Consider the following 23,268-nt stretch of genomic DNA (forward strand, 5'->3'; position numbering starts at 1 on the left):
TGATAATAATGGAAGTTTTAGTATTCTATATTCACCTCTCTTTTGCTATCATCTTTTCATTTTTGGAGCCAAAACTCTTAATTTGCCATCAAAATTGGTGAGAATACAAGGATCCCACTTGCTGATTCGCCAATTATAATGTTTATGTGTGTATCTATGTATGTATATATATATATATATATATATATATAGTATCTATTTATACCATACCGTTCTAAAGTTTCAATATTTAACCAACGAGAATATCCCCGCCTAAAACATTGTCAAGCAAACTGCCGATGGCAATTTCAGGCTTCGAGAATTTTGAACCGATATTTGGCGAACCGAAAACCGAGTTTCTGAATCCGGTCTCGGATCTACCGCCTCGCTTCTTGTTCCACCTTTTCCCTTCTGATCATTTTCACCTCACGCTTCATGTCACCGATTTCCGCTTCCATACTTGGGAGGCCGTACGATCTGTTTCGCAGCTTGAAGACATGGTGATTTCAATACCTTCTTTTTCTGCATATGTGTTTTTTCTTTTGGTTTTTCTTGTTGGTTTTTGTTTGATTGCCTCTTATGTTGGACAATGAGAAAACTAATGACAAAGGAGTTCGAAAGATTTTATTTAGTTTAATACGTTAATCAGATCAACTTATTTAAGTTATCGTGTTAATTATTTGCTATTCAATGGTGCGCCAGAGGGACGCCATTGGAATAGGGGGCTCGTGGTCTGAGTTCGTTGACTATATGGTAGCTTCTATTGAATCCGAGGAGGTGAAGCTCGTTATAGAGGGAAATTTAGACTCTAATGGTGATTCATTTTTCTCACTTTTTATTCCAACATAATTTTCCTACTGTTTGATATTATGTTACTTCTCCTAGCTAGTCTCCGTTGAATTTGTTTCTTAGGTAATCATTCTATTCAATTTATCTATTAGGTTTTTCCTTCTAAATGAAACGAAGAGTTCATGCTGTCGAGGCTATTGAATTTGTTTACAGTACCCAAATGGAGGTGGGGGATTATGGTGATTCACATTTCCAGTGAGAGTGATGCCATAGGATATCATCTTCTGCCAAATTTTAATTTATCACATTAACGCCCTTGCATTTTTAGTTTCAGGTGCTACTTTTGCGAAATTAGTCGCTCAGAAGGCGAAAGGAATGCCTCGTATGTCATTCCCTCTCAGAAGAATAGATGACTCTGCTGCTGCTGCTGAGGCAATGGCAAAGCTATCTATGCAGCTTTTTGAAGCATTCAAAAGGACACAACATTTACTTTTACAAGGTTTATTTTTTCCTTGTCATCTGAGGACAATATCTATTTTAAAGCCGTTAACTATGTTGGAACTCTTTTCCTTTGGGTCCTTATGCTGTTATCTGCTGGTAGTACTACACTTCTCTTCATGAGTATCTGTTATTAGCTATAAACTTGCGGCAGTCATAGTTATAAAGCGAAGAAAATCCAGCAATATTTTTACCAAGTCTATTTTCTTTAACAAAGAAAGAACCATGTTCTTCTATATTGGATCCAACACAGGCATAATCACTTTGCATATGAATTGATAGACGTCAAAATACTAGGGCTGGAGAAACTTTGAGCGGGTCCTTCTATCTTTCTATTCACCTTAGCATGTTTCAGGCAAATTTCCCTTTAAGTTGGGAGTGTATTAGTCTAACGCCCCTTTTTTTTTTATATTTTTAACAGCACAGTTTAAGACAATTTTATGACTAATCACGAAAGTCTCATTCCAAATCAATCACACACCTAGAAACCTTTCCGCAATTTATTATTCAAAATTAAGATAAACATGCAATCCTATATATACATTATAGAGTAATAAATCTCATACACTTCCAGCAGACATTATCCATACTACTATTAATTTTTACACACTCCATTCCGCCCACAAAAAGAATCATTGCCTTGTTGCGCTGTATACTAGGCTCGGAAACCAGCAACTCCGATCCCGGCTCCATCCCTACCTCATCTGTTAATGATAAAGAGTGAGTACACATAACTCAATACGGTAAAAATTAAGTTACAAGTATCATATACAATAACAGAAAATTCAGTATTTCTATATGCACTCTATCTACACAACCTAAGTCATACTTTAGTACAACTCTGGGACTATACAGCATTAACTTATCCCGAAAATCTAGTTATGGTTACAAGTAGTACATGCAACAACAGAAAACTCAGTATTCCTATTTGTACCCTATCTATACAACCTAAATCCTACTTTAATGCCACCCTGGGACTACACAAAATTAACCTGCTCCGGTAATTTAGTTATATTGCATATCAAATGTGGCCTTCCGAAATCACTCAATGAGTACAAATGGTCTCACTCGTCACCAATATCGGCAACCAACACTCAATCTTCTATCTCTCGACCCCTAATAAGCCGCACACACACACAGATACCATTCTCTTCCGTCACCAATATCGGCGACCCAACCCTTGCCCGTCGGAGTCTCCTGACCATCACCACTATCGGCGATAAACTTACTCTTTCTAGGTAGCGACCACCAATATCGGCATTCCCTAATGTTACCAACTCAAGAATCATACCATCTTGTACTCGCTTCACCATGTTGTCCTGAAGCTCTCCTATACCTTTAACCGGTATACCGAACCTACACACATCTCCCCATAGGACACACACTAACATTTCACACACACGTCGGTAATATTCTCTCGCCAACCATTAAATTTACAGCAGTTATACCAACCTATATACAACCCAAACCCTCACACCATACAACTACACCAACACACCTCTATCTCGATACCTTAAATCGCGCTTTACCGGCCTCCTTTTTCTTCTCCCAAATTTCCAGCATATACACTCTCCTCCCCTTCTATATCTACCTCTCCCTACAGCCATACCGCACTTCTCCTCTTACACGAACCTCTTCGCACATCGAGCTTCTCATTCTCCCTCCTTATGCAGCCTACACTAAGGACCCCATGCACAATCATGAACTCTCCTCTCTCTCACATACCTCACACACCGCTTTCCTTCTTCTTCTACCTCCCACGGCCTATTCAAAGTATCACAACTCACACTCACACAATCACGAACTCTCATCTCTCTCACAGGACACTCACCAACCTCATTCTTCCTTCTGTCTCCTTCTGCGGCCTCCTCCATGCATCCCACTCGCACACATACAAAATCTCCTCGCCCTCACGGATCTCATTCACTCACCGACCTCCTCGTTCACTCTCTCCTCCTACGGCCTTCACCATGTACTTACACTCATTTTACACAAAATATCCTCACTCTCTCAGGACCTCTCCCACCCTCCAACGTCTTCATTTTCTCTCTTCCCGCGGTCTCCTCCGTGAACACCTCCACGATTCCACCTGCCATCTACACTCGCCTGTCCCTACATCGTAGTTTTATTGCTCTATATACTAAACAAAACCTAGATTTCTCAACTTAAAATCACTAATTCGAAATCACACCACACCTATACAAGAACTCAAAATTTACCGTACCTCTCATCTCCATCTTCCTTCCTCTCGTGGCTCGCACCGTCACTGTCCTCCTTTCTGCTCTCTCTCTCTTCTCGTTTCTCTCCAATCCGGCTCCTCTCTCTCTCTCTCTCTCTCACCTTCTCTTCCCGCCCTCGATCTCTCTCTTCTCTGTTTTCTTTCTTTTCTTACCTCCTTCTCTTTCTTTTTTTTTTTTTTTCTTTCCCTTCTCCTATTTATACCCCACAGCCTCTCATCCTGCCCGTCCATCTCACCTCATCCCAACTGTCCACTCCCCATTTCTCCAAATGACGTTGTTTCCTCCTCCACTTCTCCAAACGACGCCGTTTCCTTCAAACGACGTCGTTTTCCTCCTCTTCTCCAAACAGCACCGTTTCCTCCCCCTCTTCACCAAACGACGTCGTTTCACATTTGAAATCCTCACTCTACATATACATCTATACATACATACCAATTTTCTCTTTTTTTTTTTCCCAGTTATTACAATTAGTGCCTGTGGAAGCACTACTCTGGGGTTTAGCAATTATATGATCTTTGTTTAAATTCCACATTGATCATCTACCAAATGAAGGGGCAAGAATGTAAAGAAAATTGGGACATATTTTTTACGATATCACCATTTGTTCAAAGAGAACTCCAACCTCTTCATTTGCTAGAGTTTTGGGTTCTCAAGGAGATATTTTACTGCTTGTAAATATACTTTTGACTAATCCCAACTATGTCTTTTGCCAGTTTCATTTTTTATCTAAGATTTAGATTTGTCCCATTAATGATGGATTTTTTTTTTTCTTTTTCAAAATTATTGTAAGTGGCCATCTCGCTCGCTCCATATAAGAATAATGTGTTTCCCAATACATTATGCTGATATAAGATCTGGGCCATTTGCTGAGATAGTTTTTTAACTTACCACTGATTTCTTCTTGATTGTGCCTTCAGAGAAGGAACACTCCTTGCAGTTGACAAAAATGCTGTCAGCTGAAAAGGTATGCTTATTTATTACTAATAGGCTAGAGCCTAGAGGCATGTTTAAGATTTCAGTTTAATTGTTATTCTCCTTCATTTTTCTTTGTATCACTTTTGCGTGTGCGGTTACTTTTATTTATGTCTGATAATAATGTTTGAGTATTCCTTCCAAGAAATGCACCCAACTGTTGCTATATAGATGCAGATTCACTAAGTGCTGCCTTCTGCTAGGAAGGTTCAATGTTTTGATTTCTCTATTTTGACTTGTATCATTCACAAATGACACAGGCATTGTATCATATCAATCTGGAAAAGAACTATAACTCTTCTGTTATGACTTACAACTACTACTCCGTCCAAAAAGAAAAAAAAAGGAAAACTAGTACTTCATGTTCCAGTTCTTTGTAAAATTTTTCTTACCAGAAATTACTTTTAGTTTCTAAAACTGTTTTCTTGTGTTATTGTTCCATGTTAAATATAATTAATCAGATTAGTTCAAACAGATCTATCTTCTCTTTCGGGTCGAAACTGTATACTTATGAAGGATTTCATTGACAAAGGGAAATTTCTATTTTTCAAAATTTATCGATTGATTTCCAGAGAACAAAAATAGGTTCAACCTTTGATAATTACTTTTCTGCACATTAGAGTATTGTTTCTGGCTTTCGGACTTATCACTCGAATACAAGTAATTGGTCATGAATACAATTGTGTTGATTGATAACTATATCTTCGGATTTCTATGCAAATCTTGAGCTTACTTCAACCTTTTTGAGATTGTTTCAGCTGAAGAGCTCTATGGAATTGTATTACTTGAGTACCTTGTTCTCCTTAGTTATATTTTTTAGACTTTAGTAATATGGCTTATAATAGCATTCCAGATTAATTTTTTGCTCTGCTGGAGATGGGTACTTTTTCTTCCTTCTAAGCTACATGTTTATTGTATGACAGGAAAAGTATGAAGGTGTACAGAGTCAGTTGGAGCTGCAGTTGGAGCTTCATATGAGAAAGAAAAAATTGCAAAAGATCAATTCCTTGGACAAATTGGATGCATCTGCTTCTCCAGTGAGCAATGCCCAAAATTCTCCAGGTGCGCATTGCATTCGCTTGAACATCAAGTGCTTATTATTTTGGTCAGGATGAGTGATAAAATCTGCCATTTCATGAGACTAAACTATGTAGACTTGGACAAACTTCTTGTTTTCTATGCGTCACTATTGCTTCTTTTCTATCTCCTTATTTTGAGTCTTTTTGCTGCTAATGGTTGAAATTTTTTTACTTTGATAATAATTATTTTGTCATTTGCAAGGAGATGCTGATCTATTTTTTCTTCATTGGCTGAACTGCAGACAAGCATGCTGCTAAAGAAATGGGTTCAACAAGAGTTGCTAATCGTATCGTACCTGCACATCGCCGGTATTTGGGTTTTGTTCTATAGTTCACAACATTCAACTACTTTCTCTTTAAAGACCTGAAACCAGTTTCTTTGTTTGTTCAGGACAAGAACAAGAGGTGTCGTTCTACAGGATTCTGGAGATGAAGAAGATAACTAGAAACCTTAGTTAACTTGACAGTTTGGTGAAAGAAGTTTTGACATCAGCTCTCAGTTTTTACAATATGAATTTTCATTTTTATCTACAGAAGGGCATGTAAAGAAAGCAAGATGGTGTAAAGTATTTGAACATTTTCCTGACAACTGATGCAAGTCCCTGTTCTTTTAGTCAGATAATAAAAAGCTTTAGGATCTTGGATATATTACCTTGCACATTTGACCTCTCGATAAACCATTAATTTATCTTAATTTAAATATTGACACAAATGTATTTTTCTTTTTAATGTAGACAACTTTTTTAGTTTCCAGCCCTTCCAAAGGTCTCACAATTTTTTTTCTTGTAGTGCTAAAGAGTAAAGGTAAGATTAGGGAGGTGGAGAGGTCGTTGCAGCATTTGAACATGAGTAGCACTTACTTTGGCCTCTTTGATGGTACAGTATTGCGTAAATGTTGCATTTAGTGGTGGTGATTCGTCTAGATAAACCCCTAAGCGTGGTGTCTGCAGAACCTAGTGGTGGAAATGATACGGATCAGATTAAAGTTTCTCCTTATTTATCTCGTGTGAAATACTTGAATCCATTTCGCATCCCCATCTCAAGTAAGCCAAGACATCCAAGACATCTATTATTGGCGGCTTAAAGCTGTGGTTGACACACAAATTGCCTTGTTTTCATTTTTCTTGCGTTCTGCAATCAAGAATTTGGAAGTTATGGAGACAATTTGGTTAGTTGTGTTCTAGTTGTAGTTTGCACACAAGAGTTTATGTGTGTATGGACACGCACATATTTATAAGATTTTCTTTCCCTTTAACTGATGCTTTCCTTTTTATACTGCCTAACCAGGTACCTGCTGAGAAACTACGGAAGGATTAACTAAACACAAAATGCAATTGTATCCACCGACTGACTTGATTGGGCAAAGTCAATTCTGTCCTTAACCATCTGCTATACTGGGTAGTTTTCAATCAACAATAAAGGGTTTCTCAACTAAGAAATATATAAACAACCTTTGTTAAGATATGAAGGTACAAGAATAGGAAACAATATCAATCTTTTTGGCTCTCAACTCTCAAGTGCCACCAAGTAGCACTTCACTGATTTCTCAAGAGCATCTTTTTGGCTCTCAACAATTAAGTTCCACCAAGTAGCACTTCACTGATTTCTCAAGAGCATAGCCACAGGACTGAGAAATCTGTTCAGGTTATTTAATTCTTCTTCTATTTAGCCAAATGCTTCCTCGTTGCATCTTTTGTTGTCTTTGGTTGACAACATTGATTCAAGTCTATATTGCATCCTCATTCAAAAGATGCGCTCTCTGGTTCTTGTTTTTGCCTATCTTGGAGAAGAAGAACGGCAAGCAACCAGTTAAGGAATCACCATCTCCATGTCTGCATAATATAAAGATGCAAAAGTTTTATTAGTGCCACAAGCCAGTTATAACTTCTCTGATTATTAAGCAGTTTTTTATGATCATTTTTTGGCCTCTCTCAATTTTCAGTTTTAATTGTTTCCATCAGTCTACTTAGATGTTATAATGTAGTTCCAGAAATTCTATAGACTTCTTGGTATTCTTTTTTTGGGTGGTAAAAGACTTCCTGGTCCTATTTAGTTGTAGAAAACTGTCTAGTTGTAGAAAATTGCTTAAATGTTGAAGCTTGAGAGGATGTCATGGAAATACCTGACTATATCTGTGCTGCTTTGGCTGCTACTAGAGCTTCCGCTGCTGCTATTTTCTTCACTATTTTTTCCCTCTCTTGTAACCAGAATTCTTTTTATTGACCATCCCTTGTATATGCGGTTCTCTGATCCAACACCAGATGGCTTTGGAGAAATCTTTGAACACTTTCTGGTATGTACTTGCCTTTTTGAACCACGAGTGCTTGGAAAAAAAATCTTGAGTAAGAAAGCTTCATTATCCATGCTTGAACTCCTTGAAATTTTTCCTGATTTGATGCTCTTCTTCTTATTCTTCTTCTGCTTACTGATCTGAACTTCTGTTTCTGAAAGGGAATTTCTATCCTCAAGGATAAGTTCGTCTTCAACTTCCTCTGCTATATGCTCCTCGTCAACAATATCTTTCAAGGAGAGTTCATAAGTAGACTCGGGCATGTTGTGAATCATCTCCATGAGTTCCTTCCTACCTTCTTCAATTGCCTTCATTCGCATAGAAGTTGAAAGATTACTGTATTGATGGTTGCTAGGAAGCAAGGGAGAGGATTCCTGCATTGTATTTCTTGACTTACTTGTTTTCCACAAGGACGGGGAGTAACTGCCAAAGCCTTCTCCACCATGTGTATGGACTTGAAACCCTGTATCACCGCCGTTGGAGTCCCTGATTGAACTTCCATAACACCGGGTTTCACGTGCAGCCCAGAAGTCAAATTCTGGATCTCCTGCACTGGCCTGACTTTTGTTGACTGCAGGGAATGAAGAGACATGGTTCCTGGCTGGTTCTCGCCGGTGATCAAGCATGGCTGTGTCAAGGAATGAAAGAAGAAGAAGAAGCAACAAGTTATCGTGGGTGCGCGAGAGACGAGTTATGAGTTACTTTTTCAATGAGGAAGACGGAGTCCATATGTATCATTTTCTCCAAGGACTCAAAAAGTCATTGCCGTCTCAGATGGGGAGAAGAGGTATGTGGTTCAATCTTCCTATTTTTCAGCATTAGTCTCTTCGAAATTTTTCGTTATAAATGCACTACAATGACTTTTTATATATATATATATATATATATATATATATTATTTTTTATTTGGTGATTCGTGTTTTTGTCATGATGATAGCTTTATTTCATTATTTGGGTCTTTGTCATATTTCATTTGCCCGTCTATAGTACGAATACAATCCACTTTTTCAATTTGACACGTCTTTTTTTTCTTTTTTACTTTTTACCAAGGCATTTTCTCTGATTATAATTTATAAAAAAATATTACATTTTTTAATAATATTTAAATACTAATACGTAAATCCCAAAAGACTGGTCCTAACAATTAATATTGTTAACTCAATCTTTATTGTGATATATTTTCTCTTTTATTTTAAGGTGTGCTAGCCTCTTCATTAGCATCATTACTAAAATTGTAGTCGGCAATCATTATTTATCCAACTTATTACTTCTAATTAGCCATAAAATACCCAATCAAATTATTCATGAATCATTAAATGTAACTTTTAAATAATGTGTTTTCCTATATATATTTTAATGACGGATTTATAATTTTACTATTATTGAGTATCTATACGGCATCTTCATTAGATCGAAGCGTGGTATAAATCTTGTTTAAAATAACATTAACAGATCATATAGGTTTATCTTGTAAAATTACAATCTCCCTTTGAAGAAAATGACATATTAACGATTAGTACATTAAGTCTAGGATTTATTTATTTATTAGAGAGGCTGCAAGAATTTGCTTAGTAAATTTTTTTAGTTCTGAAGTGAATGATCTTGTCTTTTAACTAAACTAGAGAAAAAAAAATTAACATGTTAGGAAGAAATTTTGGGTATGGTGATATTTTAATGTTTATATATTAATTATGTGTTGGACGCGAACTTGCTAACTAAACAATTTGAATGTAAATAGAATTAAATAAAGCAGGCACATGAATCTCGTGCACCCGCATTTTCAATTTGAAATTTCTTAAATTCTGGTTTCTGTTTTTATTTACGGTCTCGTCGTAATTTATCAAATGGAGTATTAAAGAATTTATGAATGATAAACAAATGGGGAGTCCTTAATTTGAATGGACACTTTTTAATTTTTTTTTTTTAAAATAAAGAGTGAATTAATTGATGAAATTTTTAGATGAATATTGAAGATAGCATTAAAGGTAGATGGTGAAGGCCTGAGATTTTGAATTTTGAATTTTGAATCCCAGTTGGTGTCTTGGAACATTAAATGGGATAATATTCGAGGGTGCTTTTTCACTGGTATATTTTTATGGCTTATGTGATCTGAGCAGTTGAGTCTTTATGGAAATAATCACCTGTTCTTTCACGGTGGTTCTTTCTTTACCAGCCCTTGTTTATTGACCCCTCCTATACATACATATGTTAGAGATTTATTTAATAAGATTGTTACTTCTGACCAACTTAGATTATAATTGAGATTTTCTGAATAATGAATGAGAGGGGTTACCATTTTTTTAATTAACCTAGATACATTCTTTAAGGGCTTATTCAATGATATATTTATTTTATATACTTCAAATAATTTAAGTAATAGCTATCACAATAGATTAACAAATTTAAACAAATATTTCACCCCCAAAAATCTCTAGTATCAAAATTTTCTGTATATCCCCAAGTTTTATAATTGCTTAAACAGATAAAAAATATAATATATAGGGTGTAGTGTTTTGTTTGGATGTGTTGAAAATGAATGCCGCGGTAGCAGTGGCTGACGGAAATCGAAGTCACTTGAATTTTTCAACAACCCACGTACGTTTCCGTCGCGCACTACAAGTTAAGAGAAAGAAAAGTGGCTCCTCCTCCTCTCTCCAACTGTCGCGTCCCGCAGCTCCACTCTGAATTTTTACTTTCAGATTTGTGCCAAAGTAATATGTACTTGTCGTGTTTGCGTTCCCAGTATAACGTAGGCTTATAACTAATTATTTGACCGAGTGAGGAGGTAGGTTTAAAACACTACAAAAGGGCGCCGGTTCTTTGTTTTAAATCAGACGAAGAGGTGAAGTTAATCGATGTGGTTTGGACATGGTTATAATATAAGATTTTTAAGTCATTCGGTCGTAACATTAAGAAGGGGAAAACTGAGTGGTTTATCTGTCTCCCTTTTTATTTCTTTGCAAGTTGTTTGTTCTTTCTAATTAATACTACGGCATTTCATTTTAGTTAAAAATAACCTGCCCTCCTTATCGTTGACTTAAAAATCAATCGTACATTTTTCATTGGTTTAAAACTTCATCACCTCAAACTTTATATATCTCAAACAAAAGTACGTACACATAGTACATACATATATATATTTACTGAAATAGATGTGAGAACGAAGCAAATATAACAGCAACGTTTAACGCCAAGCTATTAAACCTTATGGGGACGAGCTGTCAGACTTTGTTTTCTTCTTCTCTTTTATATATTTATTTTTTTTTTTAAAAAAAATAAAATTATAGTAATATTAATAATAAAGAAAATGCATATTATTATTGTTATTGTGAGTCAATAAACACTTTCTGTTTAGATTTTTATTTTAGTTCTATTTTTTTTTTTGTAATTAGGGTATTAGCATTATAATTCTATAATGATATTTTTTTATGGAATTTTTTTTTTGATAATTCTAATTCAAATCCTTTACCCACTTTATTCAAAATAATAAATAATATAAAAATATAAGAATTTTTTAGAACTATAAGAGTAGAATCGATTACAAATCAATAAATGAATATTATGGTTATGTTTTTATTTACTTGAACTAAATATAAAAAATTATATTTATAAATCTAATTAAATTTAATACTTAATATGATTATCTTGTTTCTAATGAACTTTCAAATACTAACTTGTACATATCAAATTACATCACTTCACTTTAAATGAGATAAATTTTTTGATATGATAATATACAATTCATTATTAGAAAAAAATCAAATTCACAATTTATACAGTAGATATTTTCAGAAACATAATTGACCAAAAAAATTTCACAAGTGTGAAAAGAAGTATCAGTAATTAACATTAATTAATTAGATCAAGATGATATGTCATCTTCATGAGAAAAATCAGAATTCCCCGCTTCTTTCATGCGATCGAGTAACTTACTAATTACTTCATATATATCTTCTACTTGATGATGGCTCTTGTCTTTAGCTACAAATTCATGCCTTGAATTCCTTACCTCAATCCAACTATAAGCTATTTCCTTCCTCAAATCCCTTTCCTCCATGAGCCTCCTCACTTTTCGGTAGTCATCCCACCTTCTTGTTGATGCATAGATATTTGATAACATAACATATCGAGCAGCCTTGTCAGGCTCTAGCTGAAACAGAGCTTCTGCTGCTCTTCTAGCAACATTAAAGTTACCGTGAATCCTACAAGCAGCAAGAAGTGCACCCCACATCCCAACATGATCCGATCCCTTTGGTTCCCTCTCTATCAACTCCATTGCTTCTTCAAGCCTATTCTTCCTCCCTAACAAATCTACCACAATTGCATAGTGATCTGAACTCGGATTTACTCCATAACTCTTTTTCATCATGTCTAAGATTTGGAATCCCTCAGAAAGCAGACCCGTATGGCTACAAGCAGATAACACTGCAAGAAATGTAACATGATTTGGCTTCATATTTGCTTCCAATATCTTTCTAAATACAATGAGGGACTCCTCTGCATGCCCATTTTGTGCTAATCCTGTTATGAACGTGTTCCATGAAACAATATCCTTTTCATTCATCCCCTCAAATAACATTCTTGCCACCTTCATGTCTCCGCACTTGCTGTACATGTCAATCAAAGCATTTACCGTAAACGTGTTAAAACAATTAGTTATCACACTACTTCTAATCATGTGCCCATGTATCTGTTTACCTCTTTCTATTAGTGCTAAATCGGCACAAGCACTTAGAACATTAACGAAAGTAAAAGCATTAGGCCGAATCCCCTTTTCCAGCATCTGCTTAAAAAGATCCATGCTTTCCTCACCACAATTGTTTTGCACAAAACCAGCAATTAGAGCAGTCCAAGATACAGTATTCTTAACAGGCATCTGATTAAACACCTCACAGGCAGCATCCAACCTGGATGCTCGAGCAAAAGCGACAACCATTGAAGTCCACGAAACAACATCCTTCTCACTCATTTGATTGAAAGCAGCATATGCCGAATCGGATTCACCACATTTCCCATAAGCATCAATTAAAGCGTTGTAAGCTATTAAATTCAATTCCAAGCCAATAACAATCACTCCGCCATGAACTTGACGCAGCAACTCTAATGCACCCAAGGAAGCACAAGCACCCACAATACTTACAAGCGTGAAATTATCTACAAACAAGTGGTTGTACTCTTTTTGCATTCTTCTGAAAACCCCTATTGATTTCTCGTTAAACCCACAACGAGAAAGAGCAGAAATCATGGAATTATAACTAACAATGCTTCGCTTAGGAATTTTATCAAACATGTTGTGTGCTTTTTGAAATAAGCCTTCTTCAAAGAAACCCGAAATGAGAATGTTCCAGGAATGAGTGTTCTTGACGAGAAGATCATCAAATGCTTTTTGAGCAGCGTCAATGGCATTGCATTTGGAGTACATGGCGATGACGGCATTGGCGATGAAGGGATTGGAGATGAGTGCAGTTTTGATGAGGTGAGAGTGAAGAACAATACCTAGCTTTAGGTTTTTTGTAGAGATGCATTTTGATATCAGAGATGAGTAATGATCAATGGCTATGATGATGTCGCTGATAACCATGACCTGTGACCGGATCAGTTCGCCATTCTAATGGCAAAGGAGGAGAGTGAAAAACCTTTTTGTTCTTGTAGGCAATTTAAATAAACCTCTTGGTTCTTATTTTTTATTATATTATTTTTTATTATTTAAATTTATAACATATTATCGTATTTTGTTATAGAATTTATTTTTAACAAATTTTTATTAAGAAAATTTCTACACATGATCTATATATATATATATATATATATATTTCAATTAATTTATTATATTATTTTAAGTTCATAATATGATTATTACTATTTTCTTTCTATAATAAATATTTTTTAATTTAAATTTTATTTATTTATGTTAATTAAATATACTTAGTTTAACTATTGTATTTATTTTCATAACATTTTTATTTATTTATTTTAATTTTAATATTAATACATTTTATTTTATTTAAAAATTGAATATCTTATAAAATTATTTTTTTTTCAGAACTAAATTTTAAAGACGCGGGACTTCAGAATTTAAAAGGACGGGAAGTTCAAAATACTCTATATTCACGTCCATGGAGGCTCCAGGCCAACGTTTGCTCTTCCATTTTCCTTCTTCCTCACTCCCTTTTCAGATGACATTTTCTTTTAAACCAATCAAAAGCTATTTCAAAGCCTGCCCATGAAGCCTGATTCTTCAAAGATAATGGAATGGCAAGGCCTGTGCTGCTCAAACAAATCGTGGGTGCTCTCTCCTATCCTGATTCCTCGCCGTTTGCGAAGCTTTTGGATTCTTGTCTGCGATCAAAGTCTGTGGGGGATACTCGTCGCGTCCACGCTCGTATTATCAAATCCAAATTTTCCTCAGAGATCTTTATACAGAACAGGCTTATTGATGTGTATGCAAAATGTGGTTTTCTGGAGGATGCGCAGAGAGTATTCGATAAAATGTCTGACAAGAATGTTTTCTCTTGGAACACGATTACAACCGCGTTATTGCAGTCTGGTTTTCTTGATGAGGCTGCAAGGATATTTAGGTCAATGCCTGAGCGTGATCAGTGCACATGGAATTCGATGGTGTCAGGTTTTGCTCAGCACGATAGATTTGATGATGCTTTGTATTATTTTTATAGGATGCATAGAGAGGATTTTGTCTGCAATGAGTATTCATTTGGTAGCAGCCTAAGCGCTTGTGCTGGTTTGAAGGATTTGCAAATGGGTTGCCAAATCCATGCTTTGATATTGAAATCTCGGTACTCGTCAGATGTTTATATGGGCTCGGCTCTTATTGACATGTATTCGAAATGTGGGTGCGTGAGTTGTGCTCAAAAAGCTTTTGATGGAATGATTGAAAGGAACTTAGTGTCTTGGAATAGTTTGGTTACATGTTATGAGCAAAATGGCCCAGCAAGTGAAGCTCTCCGGATTTTTTCGAGCATGATGGATTGTGGGTTTGAACCAGATGAGGTTACACTAGCCAGCGTGGTAAGTGCTTGTGCAAGCTTGTTAGCAATAAAAGAAGGTAGGGAAATTCATGCTCGTGTTGTTAAACACGACAAGTTTAGGGATGATCTTGTCTTAAGCAATGCATTGGTCGATATGTATGCCAAATGCAGTAAAATTGATGAAGCTAGAAGTGTTTTTGACAGAATGCCAATTTGGAGTGTGGTGTCTGAAACCTCAATCGTAAGTGGGTATGCAAAGGTAGCTTGTGTGAGGACTGCGAGATTAATGTTCACAAAAATGATAGAGAAAAACATAGTATCTTGGAATGCGCTTATCGCTGGATATATACAGAATGGGGACAATGAAGAGGCACTTGGACTCTTCTGCCTCCTAAAGAGGGAATCTGTCTGCCCGACACATTACACTTTTGGAAATCTTCTGAATGCTTGTGCAAACCTTGCTGATCTGTATCTTGGCAGACAAGCTCATGCTCATGTCCTGAAGCACGGATTTCGGTTTAAGTCTGGTGAAGAATCTGATATTTTTGTAGGGAATTCTCTAATAGACATGTATATGAAATGTGGATCTGTTGAAGATGGATACCATGTCTTTACAAACATGTTGGAAAGGGATTGGGTTTCGTGGAATGCTATGATAGTTGGATGTGCTCAAAATGGTTATGGGACAGAGGCTCTTGCGTTATTTAGAAAAATGTTGGTATCTGGGGAGAGACCAGACCATGTGACTTTGATTGGTGTTCTTTCTGCTTGTAGCCATGCTGGGCTCGTCGAAGAAGGGAGAAATTACTTCACGTCCATGAGCAAGGATTATGGTTTATCACCATTGAAAGACCATTATACTTGTATGGTTGATTTACTTGGTCGGGCTGGATGCCTTATTGAAGCAAAGAATTTGATAGAGACCATGCCAATGCAGCCTGATGCTGTTGTATGGGGCTCTTTGCTTGCTGCTTGTAAAATTCATCGGAATCTAACATTAGGGAAGTTTGTGGCAGAGAAGCTCTTAGAAATAGATCCTACCAACTCTGGACCTTATGTTCTTCTTTCTAACATGTATGCAGAGCTTGGTAAGTGGGCAGATGTTGTGAAAGTAAGGAAATTAATGAGGAAACGAGGAGTTGTCAAACAGCCAGGCTGTAGTTGGATTGAAAAACAGGGTAAATTAAATACTTTCATGGTGAAAGATAAGAGGCATCCTCTTACGAAAGCCATATATTCACTGTTGAAAACACTTACAAAACAGATGAAACTAGCAGGGTATGTCCCTGATGCTGATGATCATGAGGCTTGGGAAGAGCACTCTGAAATTGTGTCAATTTTACATCACAAGATGAATTTTCCGGATGATGCTGATGTCGGGTAATTTTCTGGGAATTGTTTCAGTGCTCTATTTATTATTTTCTCATTTAACAACCTTTGATAAATCCTTTCCTTTCATGAAATGAATAGAGGAAGAAATTTAAGGAAGCTAGTGATTTATAGCCAAAACTTTATCCTTGATGCACTTAAACAAGACATGGCCAAACACTAGCAAGTTGATTGCGGCGGTTATCATCAAGCTGAGAAGGCATGTGACCTAGCTCTGTAAAATACATCTTGCCACGTTCAGTTATCACATGCCCTCTTGGCTTGATGATAGCTGGCCAGTTACTGATTTTGCACACAATTCAACTTCAAGAGTAAAATATCTAACTGGATATTGGCAGCTTAATTTCTGCCTCCACCGTAATCTACCCTGGCAAAATTTGTATGCTATCATGCTCTTACGCATACAGTCAAACAAATAAGACGCTGTAACTTGATGGGGGCCCTTTCAGGGGGCGCCAAAGAGATAGAGAGAGGAAGAAAGGGATCATATTGTTGGTAGATAAGACATCTCGTTTCCTTCTTTATTAATCTGTTATTTCCTCTTTTGCCTACTGTCTCAAGTAAATTCCAAAAAACATGTGAACCATCTTGTTAACATACACGTGAGAGAGAGAGAGAGAGAGACTGAGAGAGAGCTTTTATTATATCCTTTAAGCAAGGGCTGCTCTAAAACTTCTTTTAGAGCACCTAAATCTGAGAATGACATAAGAAATGAACCTGTAAACAAAAATGAAACAAATCATGATTACCACATTTCTCCACCTACTTTCTTCTCCATATCCCTCTTCTCTTAGCACATCCTCCCCAGTAACTATGCATGATCCAAACATGTACTCCAAGCATTTACCTGACTTGGAAAACTCATTGATCAGAAACCCCTCAAATGGATACTTGAACAAAGATACATAATGCATGAATATCCAGTAACTTGGTATCCCATGCTTTGATATGAAGTAGCCTGAGAACAAAAAGAAGGACCCCATCACACCCGAGATCACTGAGTTTCCGACAATGAAATTAGGCACCAAAGCACTAAAACAAACCACAACCGAATTTGCTGTGTAGAGAATCAACCAAATTAGTAATAAAAAATGCAGAAATGCCATGAAATTTGGGTTTAGCCCCACCATCCAGTATAAAGGAATTGTGAACAAGATTGCCAGGATGAGCAGAAATGGCAAGTAGACAAGTCCATTGGCTATGGCATACGAAGAGACTCTGTAACTTCCACAAGAAGTCTCCTTCATCAAAATCTCCCTTTCTTGCAAAAAAATTGGCAGAGCTTCTGTTGTGCAAGACAACAAGAAAGTCAATATGAAAGCAAATAGACCTACCCTTTCCTCAGCTCCAATAAGATCATGTTTAAGATTGTAGAAAATGGAGCCCAACACCAAACCAGAAATCAACATTTGAATTGTCCTGCAGGCGAATAGCTCCCTGGTTCTAAATATATTTTTTGAGAACCTATAAGTGAGGATTATGGTTTCTTGCAATCTTGAATTGGCAAAATCACTTGGGATATCAATCCCCTTGATGAGTTCTTCATCAACGACTTTAGATTGTTGGAAGAGCTGTTGCAGAGTAAACTTACCGCTTCTAGTCTCACCTTCTCCTTTCTTGTGTTGCACTGGTGCTGCTGGCACGTGAGATTGCATTTCTTGCTGCATCTGTTTTTGTTGTTGAAAGGTTTCGATGGACTCTATGGCAAACTCAACAACATTTACATGTAGCGGAAGCTGCAAACCCATGGACCTCAAGCTAACGCAAAGCTGGTCCATCGTGCCATGATGTAAAACTGAGCCATCAGCCAGCAAAAGAATGGAATTGAAAAGCTTCACTATACGGAAACCGGGCTGGTGGATGCTTAGGATTATGGTTCTTCCCCTGGTTTCAGCCATGACCTTAAGCATGTCAATGATTTGCAAAGCAGATGTGCTATCAAGACCTGAAGTTGGTTCGTCAAGAATCAACACTTTAGGGTCGTGAATGACGTCAACTCCTATGGAAACACGACGCCTCTCTCCACCGGATATCCCTCGAACCCTGTCATCACCAACCCGAGTCATGGCTACATGCTCTAGTCCTAGTTCCTGGACCAGGGACTTAACCCTGGACCTCAGTTCAGCTAGAGGCTGCCTTAAACGCAGCCTGGCACTAAACATGAGTGTTTCTTCAACTGTAAGGAGGGGAAAGAGGGTGTCCTTTTGGGTGACATAGCCAGAGATTTTCTTGAACCGGGCTTTGTCAATAGGTTCTTGGTTCACAAAAATGGAGCCAGCTTGTGGAGCGAGTTTTCCTGCAAGAACCTCAAGAAGGGAAGATTTTCCTGCTCCGCTTGGACCAACAATGGCGAGAATCTCCCATGGCTTTGCTGTGCAACTCACGTTCTTAAGTACATGGCGGATTCCAGTACTTGTTTCTTCAAGCTTTGATGGTTGTTTGTCAGATTTTTGATCGATGACTTCTACTTGTTGCTGCTTTTGGGTGGTAAAGAATTTAAAAGGGTTATCTCTTTTTTGTGTTTTGACCTTGTAGCTGATACCTATTGCTTCTATCTCACAACCTTGTTTCTTCATTGAAGAAGCTCTCTGTTTCTTCTTCTTCTTCTTTTTTTTTTTTTCTCTCTTCTTCTCTCAATTTCTTAACCTGAAACTTGTATACTGCCAATTAAGTACTGATACTGCTACTTTTATTTTATTCCTTTCTCTCTGTTGTTTCTTGAATTTTTAAATTTTGGTTGATAGTTTGCAGTGAGGTTAAAATGACAGAGAAAATAGATGTGTGGTTTTGATTGGATTTGACTGCATGTAGTTCTGTTCTGGAATCTGTTGATGTTATTCACGTGCAGTGTTGTTATTCATCTCTCTCTATTTTTTTAGTGGGAAATTCCCTACTTCACAGCTTGGTACGGTACAATACATTACTTTAACTATGGTGGTTATTTTCCTTTATATATATATATATAATATTATAAATTTAAGTCGAACTTGTTATAAATTATTATTATGTTGTGTGTGTTATTGAATAAATTTCAGACATTATTTTTTAATTAAAAAATTATTATTTAGAAAGAAAAATAGTATATTAATAATTAAAAGTAGGAAAATAAAGAATGCATGGTGGAGAACAAGAGTTTCTTATATTGTAATAAGAAACAGGAACAGGACAAACCCGTAGCAATTTGGAATTATGTAAATTGTGGCTGACATCTATCTAACTAAGCCATGGTGGCCCAAAGCCACTCAAATCATTGCAATTGTTTTATGTTTTAAATTTTATCAAATCACAATTATTCATTTTAATACTTTTATGAGGATATAAACTTAATTCTGATTATAATTTTGTGTGTGCTTTTATTAAAAGTTTTATTGTAATATTTTTAGTACACAAGTAAAATATATAAATTATTATTAAAAAATTAAATCAATATTAAATGTATTGGTTATAGCTAATTTACTCAACATTACAAATTTATTTATTTTTTTTATTAATAGTAATTATGTAGAGGTCCAAACTTCTATTCGGAATTTTGAGTTTATAACCTAATAAAAATAAAATAAACAATATTAAAAAAAAATTTTATTCAACAGAAACATTTAAAATTTTAAAATTATGTTCTTTATACGTTTATTTAAAACGTTCAAATAGAGGTTATGAGAATGTTTTGGAACTTAAACGGAAAAAATATTAACAATAAATATGATTAACCTCTATTCAAAATTAATAAAGCAGAAGAGATAATTCTTTAGCTGGTTTCTTGCTATTCAGGATCCGAGTCTTGATCGTCCTGATATGAAATGATTAATAAGAAACGGGTGAGCTATATTAACTCAGTAAGAATATCAACATCTTACCACTGATACAGAAAATCAAATGGTTGTACAAAACATAAAAAGACCAATGGAGCACAATTTCAATAAAACCCGAATGTTAGTGTAACACTTCTAGGTGTTTCGTAACACACAAATTCCACTCATACTCCATTTATTTCTATTCATGAATTCATCCAAATCTAAATGTTCCCTGTGCATTAAATTCATCAAGTTTGACTAAACCAATCTTCACACTTTGCTTTACAATCAAACATTTCAAAGTAACAAATGAGCAAAAAAAATGAAATTGCTATTTACTATAGAGAAATAGAATGAATGGACATCTAGTGTAAATTAAAATATGCCCATTATTCTGTTAACTCGCCTCCCCTAGGTATTGTCCCATGGTCTGAGGTTTTGGTTCCATTTCTTGTTTTACTGCATCTGTAAATGACATACAGTGAGCACACTCTAACCTAATAAAATAAATTCAAAACTCAAATAAAATATGAAAATACTTTTGAACCTTACCAATTTTACCACCACCTTCCAACCTACTCAACTCCTCCATTCGTCAACACACTAAGAGAACCCTTACCATCTCAATTTACCCAACCACAGAAGATCAGCTCTATACTAGCCCTTACCTAACCACTGGTGCACACTCACTCACCCATAACACTCACAACATAAGTAACATTCAAATGACAGCATAACCAAGATATGTATAAAGTATTTCCCTTACACACATACTGGCCTTTACTTGGCCACACATACACTCACAATAGCTCTATCCATTTTCAGCCCCCTTGCTACACACACGCATACACAGGTCCAATAACTATACTACTACTAATTATAACATGCCCCTCATCCACCCATACTTCAGCCCTAGATCGGCCACCCATACACACACTGGCCCCACATACACAAAAAATTTAGTAGAACACACATACAACACCATCAAGCAGAAATATCACCGTAACTACAAAATGCACACACATACCGGCCTTAGTTCGGCCAGGCACACAACTTGCCATTAGCATCTGTAAAGGCCTATAACTTAAAAGAAATAAATTTATATTTTAAATGCAGAAGCAAACAATAATGTTAGAATTTTTATTCCTTATACAGTAAATTAAAATACCCAATAGGGTTACGAGAATATCCATTCTATAGTGGTTCGTAAAAAAAAAAAGAATAAATAATTAAAATAAATATCCTAGGGGTTAACCTCCACTAGCACTTGATGGAGTCCGAAAGATAATCTACTCACAACCCTCTTGCTGATCAGGATATGGATCTTATTTTTTTGATATGAAATAATTAATAAAAAGATGAGCTACACTAGTTCAGTAAGAATATCACGCTAACCACCGATATGAAAAATCGAAGGTTGGTAAAAATAATAAAATAACTAATGGAGCCATTTATTTAAGTAAATTTATTTAACATAAAGAAAACCGTTTATTTCATACTTAACATTACGAGTTTTCCAAAATCAACCTATATAGACAAATACTCAGATAACATTATGATTTCATGTATACTGAACAAGATTAGCAATTCTCTTTTCAACCTGCTTACTGGAACCTTTAGGAGTCCATAAGGATATTCTCCTACTCGTGAACCCAATATCTAGATTTTTCAGTTAACCCGGCCGTCCCCATACCTCGTTCGATAATGGGCACAAAACACACCATCGCCTTGATATCCTGTTTGGTATGAGGGTGAACTATGTCTCCCAAACCCTTCCGATATGGGATTTATCAGCCCTGTCCGCCTGAAGTAATGTCTACAGTAGAGTTTCCTATATACCAAGGTCGTCCACAATTTTTCAGGGTACCTAGTAAGACTTTCATACATATATCTATATTATCAATCAATCATTAATTTTATACTAACATTTTGTATTCACAAATCAACAGTAGATTATGTAAACAGGCGATATGTACATTAAAAACATAATTGAGATATTTTATTTCAAAAGAGACCAACACGGGAATATGTGGTGAGGTAAACCAAACAACCGAGAAAATAATCAAAACCATCAATTAAATATGCACAATATAATAGTAAGTAATTTAAGTAGTATAGGAAAATAAATAATGAATCAAGGCAAATATGAACTGATCGGTTCCAGCTCCACTAGTAACCTGTAATTATTTCTAAAGTTTTTTTAATTTTTTACAAAACATAAAATATTCGATTATTAAACCTCAATTTACCGTAACAAGGAATAGAGTGAGGGATTTTTATCCAGATTGGTGTTTTGAAAGGCTATGTTATCTACTACACCTTCTGACGATTCCTGGGTTTCTTAAATTTTTTCTGCGAAAATTAAAATATTTGTCATGTACCCAAAAATTTCAAAAAGCCAAAATCGGTGTTAAGAAAACCTTTCCAATAAATTTTAGGGTTCGGCACGGTGCCGCCACCGTACTCCAGCACCAGCTCCGTCGCCGGCTCCGCCGCCCATGGCGGTGATTCGCCTCGGCTTGACTTGTTTGACTAGTTTTTGCCTTTTTTGGCCGGGTTTACACGTATCTCTGCGAAAAAAATATGTTAGAAAGCCTCAGTTCGCCGAAAAAATAAAAAAACTGAAAGCTATCAGGTGTGATGGCTCCGTAGGTCCTCCTTCGTGGTTGGGGTTCTTCTTCTGCTGACTTGCACAAGAAAGAGATAGCGAGGGCTTTTTACTTGACCAAGTTTTACTTGCAGTATTCGACTCACCCACTGTCCTTTTTACTCTTATATGGCCACAGGGAGGCTCGGAATTAAATTCTGAGCGGGAAGAGAAAATTTTTTATCATTTTTTATGGTTGGCGGTGGCTCCGGTGCAGCAGCAGCAGTAATCGGCCTATTTTTCTAGCGTCTAGTTCTTCTTCTCTAGCGAGGGCTGGTGCGGCTAGGGTTAGGGTTTCCTGAAACGCGATGCTTAAATACCCTTTCCGTATCGATCTAGGCCTTCTGATCGAGAATACGTGACATTCTCTCCTCCATTGAATTTATCGTATTAAGAGAATGAATCTGGGCTGCACGATCAGATTGAATCTGACCGTTCAATTACGTCTAAAGAGGGATGCATTTAGACCATTCACGCGCACGCGGGATAAGATCTAGATTGTCATATCACCATGCATGCGGATTGCTCGCGTGGCCTCCTGTGTGGTGCTGATGTCAGCAAGGTTGCCACGTGGTGTGCTCTCCAAACTTCTCCTTTTTGCAATTTAA

At 36.3% G+C, this 23,268-nt stretch overlaps 4 protein-coding genes across 6 annotated transcripts; 2 read left to right on the forward strand and 2 right to left on the reverse strand.

The window, feature by feature from the left end:
* Positions 1-78: 78 nt before the first annotated feature.
* On the forward strand, positions 79-10,743 carry LOC110816176 (U2 small nuclear ribonucleoprotein auxiliary factor-like protein). Of its 3 annotated transcripts, none has more exons than XM_088222284.1 (10): positions 79-479; positions 682-793; positions 1,097-1,267; positions 4,424-4,470; positions 5,402-5,540; positions 5,800-5,866; positions 5,949-6,151; positions 6,347-6,725; positions 6,845-8,294; positions 8,371-10,743. In XM_088222284.1, the coding sequence occupies exons 1-7, from the start codon at positions 279-281 to the stop codon at positions 6,001-6,003; spliced, it is 792 nt and encodes a 263-aa protein (XP_088078410.1). In that variant the 5' UTR covers positions 79-278; the 3' UTR covers positions 6,004-6,151; positions 6,347-6,725; positions 6,845-8,294; positions 8,371-10,743. The 3 variants fall into 3 exon arrangements, with proteins under 3 accessions (XP_088078410.1, XP_021899934.1, XP_088078411.1); XM_088222285.1 differs by having other exon boundaries at positions 81-479; positions 1,103-1,267; XM_022044242.2 differs by lacking the exons at positions 6,347-6,725; positions 6,845-8,294; positions 8,371-10,743 and having other exon boundaries at positions 5,949-6,203.
* On the reverse strand, positions 6,997-13,514 carry LOC110816175 (pentatricopeptide repeat-containing protein At2g21090-like). Its single transcript, XM_022044241.2, has 3 exons — positions 12,186-13,514; positions 7,680-8,418; positions 6,997-7,389 (listed from the first exon to the last, which is right to left on the reverse strand). The coding sequence occupies exons 1-3, from the start codon at positions 13,426-13,428 to the stop codon at positions 7,284-7,286; spliced, it is 2,088 nt and encodes a 695-aa protein (XP_021899933.2). The 5' UTR covers positions 13,429-13,514; the 3' UTR covers positions 6,997-7,283.
* Positions 13,515-13,880: 366 nt separating this feature from the next.
* Positions 13,881-18,919, forward strand: SLO2 (Pentatricopeptide repeat (PPR) superfamily protein). Its single transcript, XM_022044190.2, has one exon. It carries the CDS (start codon positions 14,100-14,102, stop codon positions 16,215-16,217), a length of 2,118 nt encoding a protein of 705 aa, XP_021899882.2. The 5' UTR covers positions 13,881-14,099; the 3' UTR covers positions 16,218-18,919.
* Positions 16,843-18,798, reverse strand: ABCG5 (ABC-2 type transporter family protein). Its single transcript, XM_088222829.1, has 2 exons — positions 17,814-18,798; positions 16,843-17,507 (listed from the first exon to the last, which is right to left on the reverse strand). Exons 1-2 carry the CDS (start codon positions 18,796-18,798, stop codon positions 16,873-16,875), a joined length of 1,620 nt encoding a protein of 539 aa, XP_088078955.1. The 3' UTR covers positions 16,843-16,872.
* Positions 18,920-23,268: the final 4,349 nt, after the last annotated feature.

Source organism: Carica papaya, chromosome 6 (assembly GCF_054855325.1).
Source record: "Carica papaya isolate Zhongbai chromosome 6, ASM5485532v1, whole genome shotgun sequence".
NCBI lineage: Eukaryota > Viridiplantae > Streptophyta > Magnoliopsida > Brassicales > Caricaceae > Carica > Carica papaya.

What these genes read in the sequence shown, in the direction of transcription:
- ABCG5 (XM_088222829.1), bottom strand. Translation starts at nt 18,798, where the DNA reads ATGAAGAAACAAGGTTGTGAGATAGAAGCAATAGGTATCAGCTACAAG. An exon ending in AGAAGGTGAGACTAGAAGCG is followed by an intron (nt 17,508 to 17,813) that starts GTAAGTTTACTC and finishes CTTGCACAACAG; the next exon opens with AAGCTCTGCCAATTTTTTTG.
- LOC110816175 (XM_022044241.2), bottom strand. Translation starts at nt 13,428, where the DNA reads ATGGTTATCAGCGACATCATCATAGCCATTGATCATTACTCATCTCTG. An exon ending in GAGTTATGGAGTAAATCCGA is followed by an intron (nt 8,419 to 12,185) that starts GTTCAGATCACT and finishes CATTCCCTGCAG; the next exon opens with TCAACAAAAGTCAGGCCAGT. An exon ending in AGCAGCACAGATATAGTCAG is followed by an intron (nt 7,390 to 7,679) that starts GTATTTCCATGA and finishes TATATTATGCAG; the next exon opens with ACATGGAGATGGTGATTCCT.
- LOC110816176 (XM_088222284.1), top strand. Translation starts at nt 279, where the DNA reads ATGGCAATTTCAGGCTTCGAGAATTTTGAACCGATATTTGGCGAACCG. An exon ending in AAATGCTGTCAGCTGAAAAG is followed by an intron (nt 4,471 to 5,401) that starts GTATGCTTATTT and finishes ATTGTATGACAG; the next exon opens with GAAAAGTATGAAGGTGTACA. An exon ending in CAATGCCCAAAATTCTCCAG is followed by an intron (nt 5,541 to 5,799) that starts GTGCGCATTGCA and finishes GCTGAACTGCAG; the next exon opens with ACAAGCATGCTGCTAAAGAA.
- SLO2 (XM_022044190.2), top strand. Translation starts at nt 14,100, where the DNA reads ATGGCAAGGCCTGTGCTGCTCAAACAAATCGTGGGTGCTCTCTCCTAT.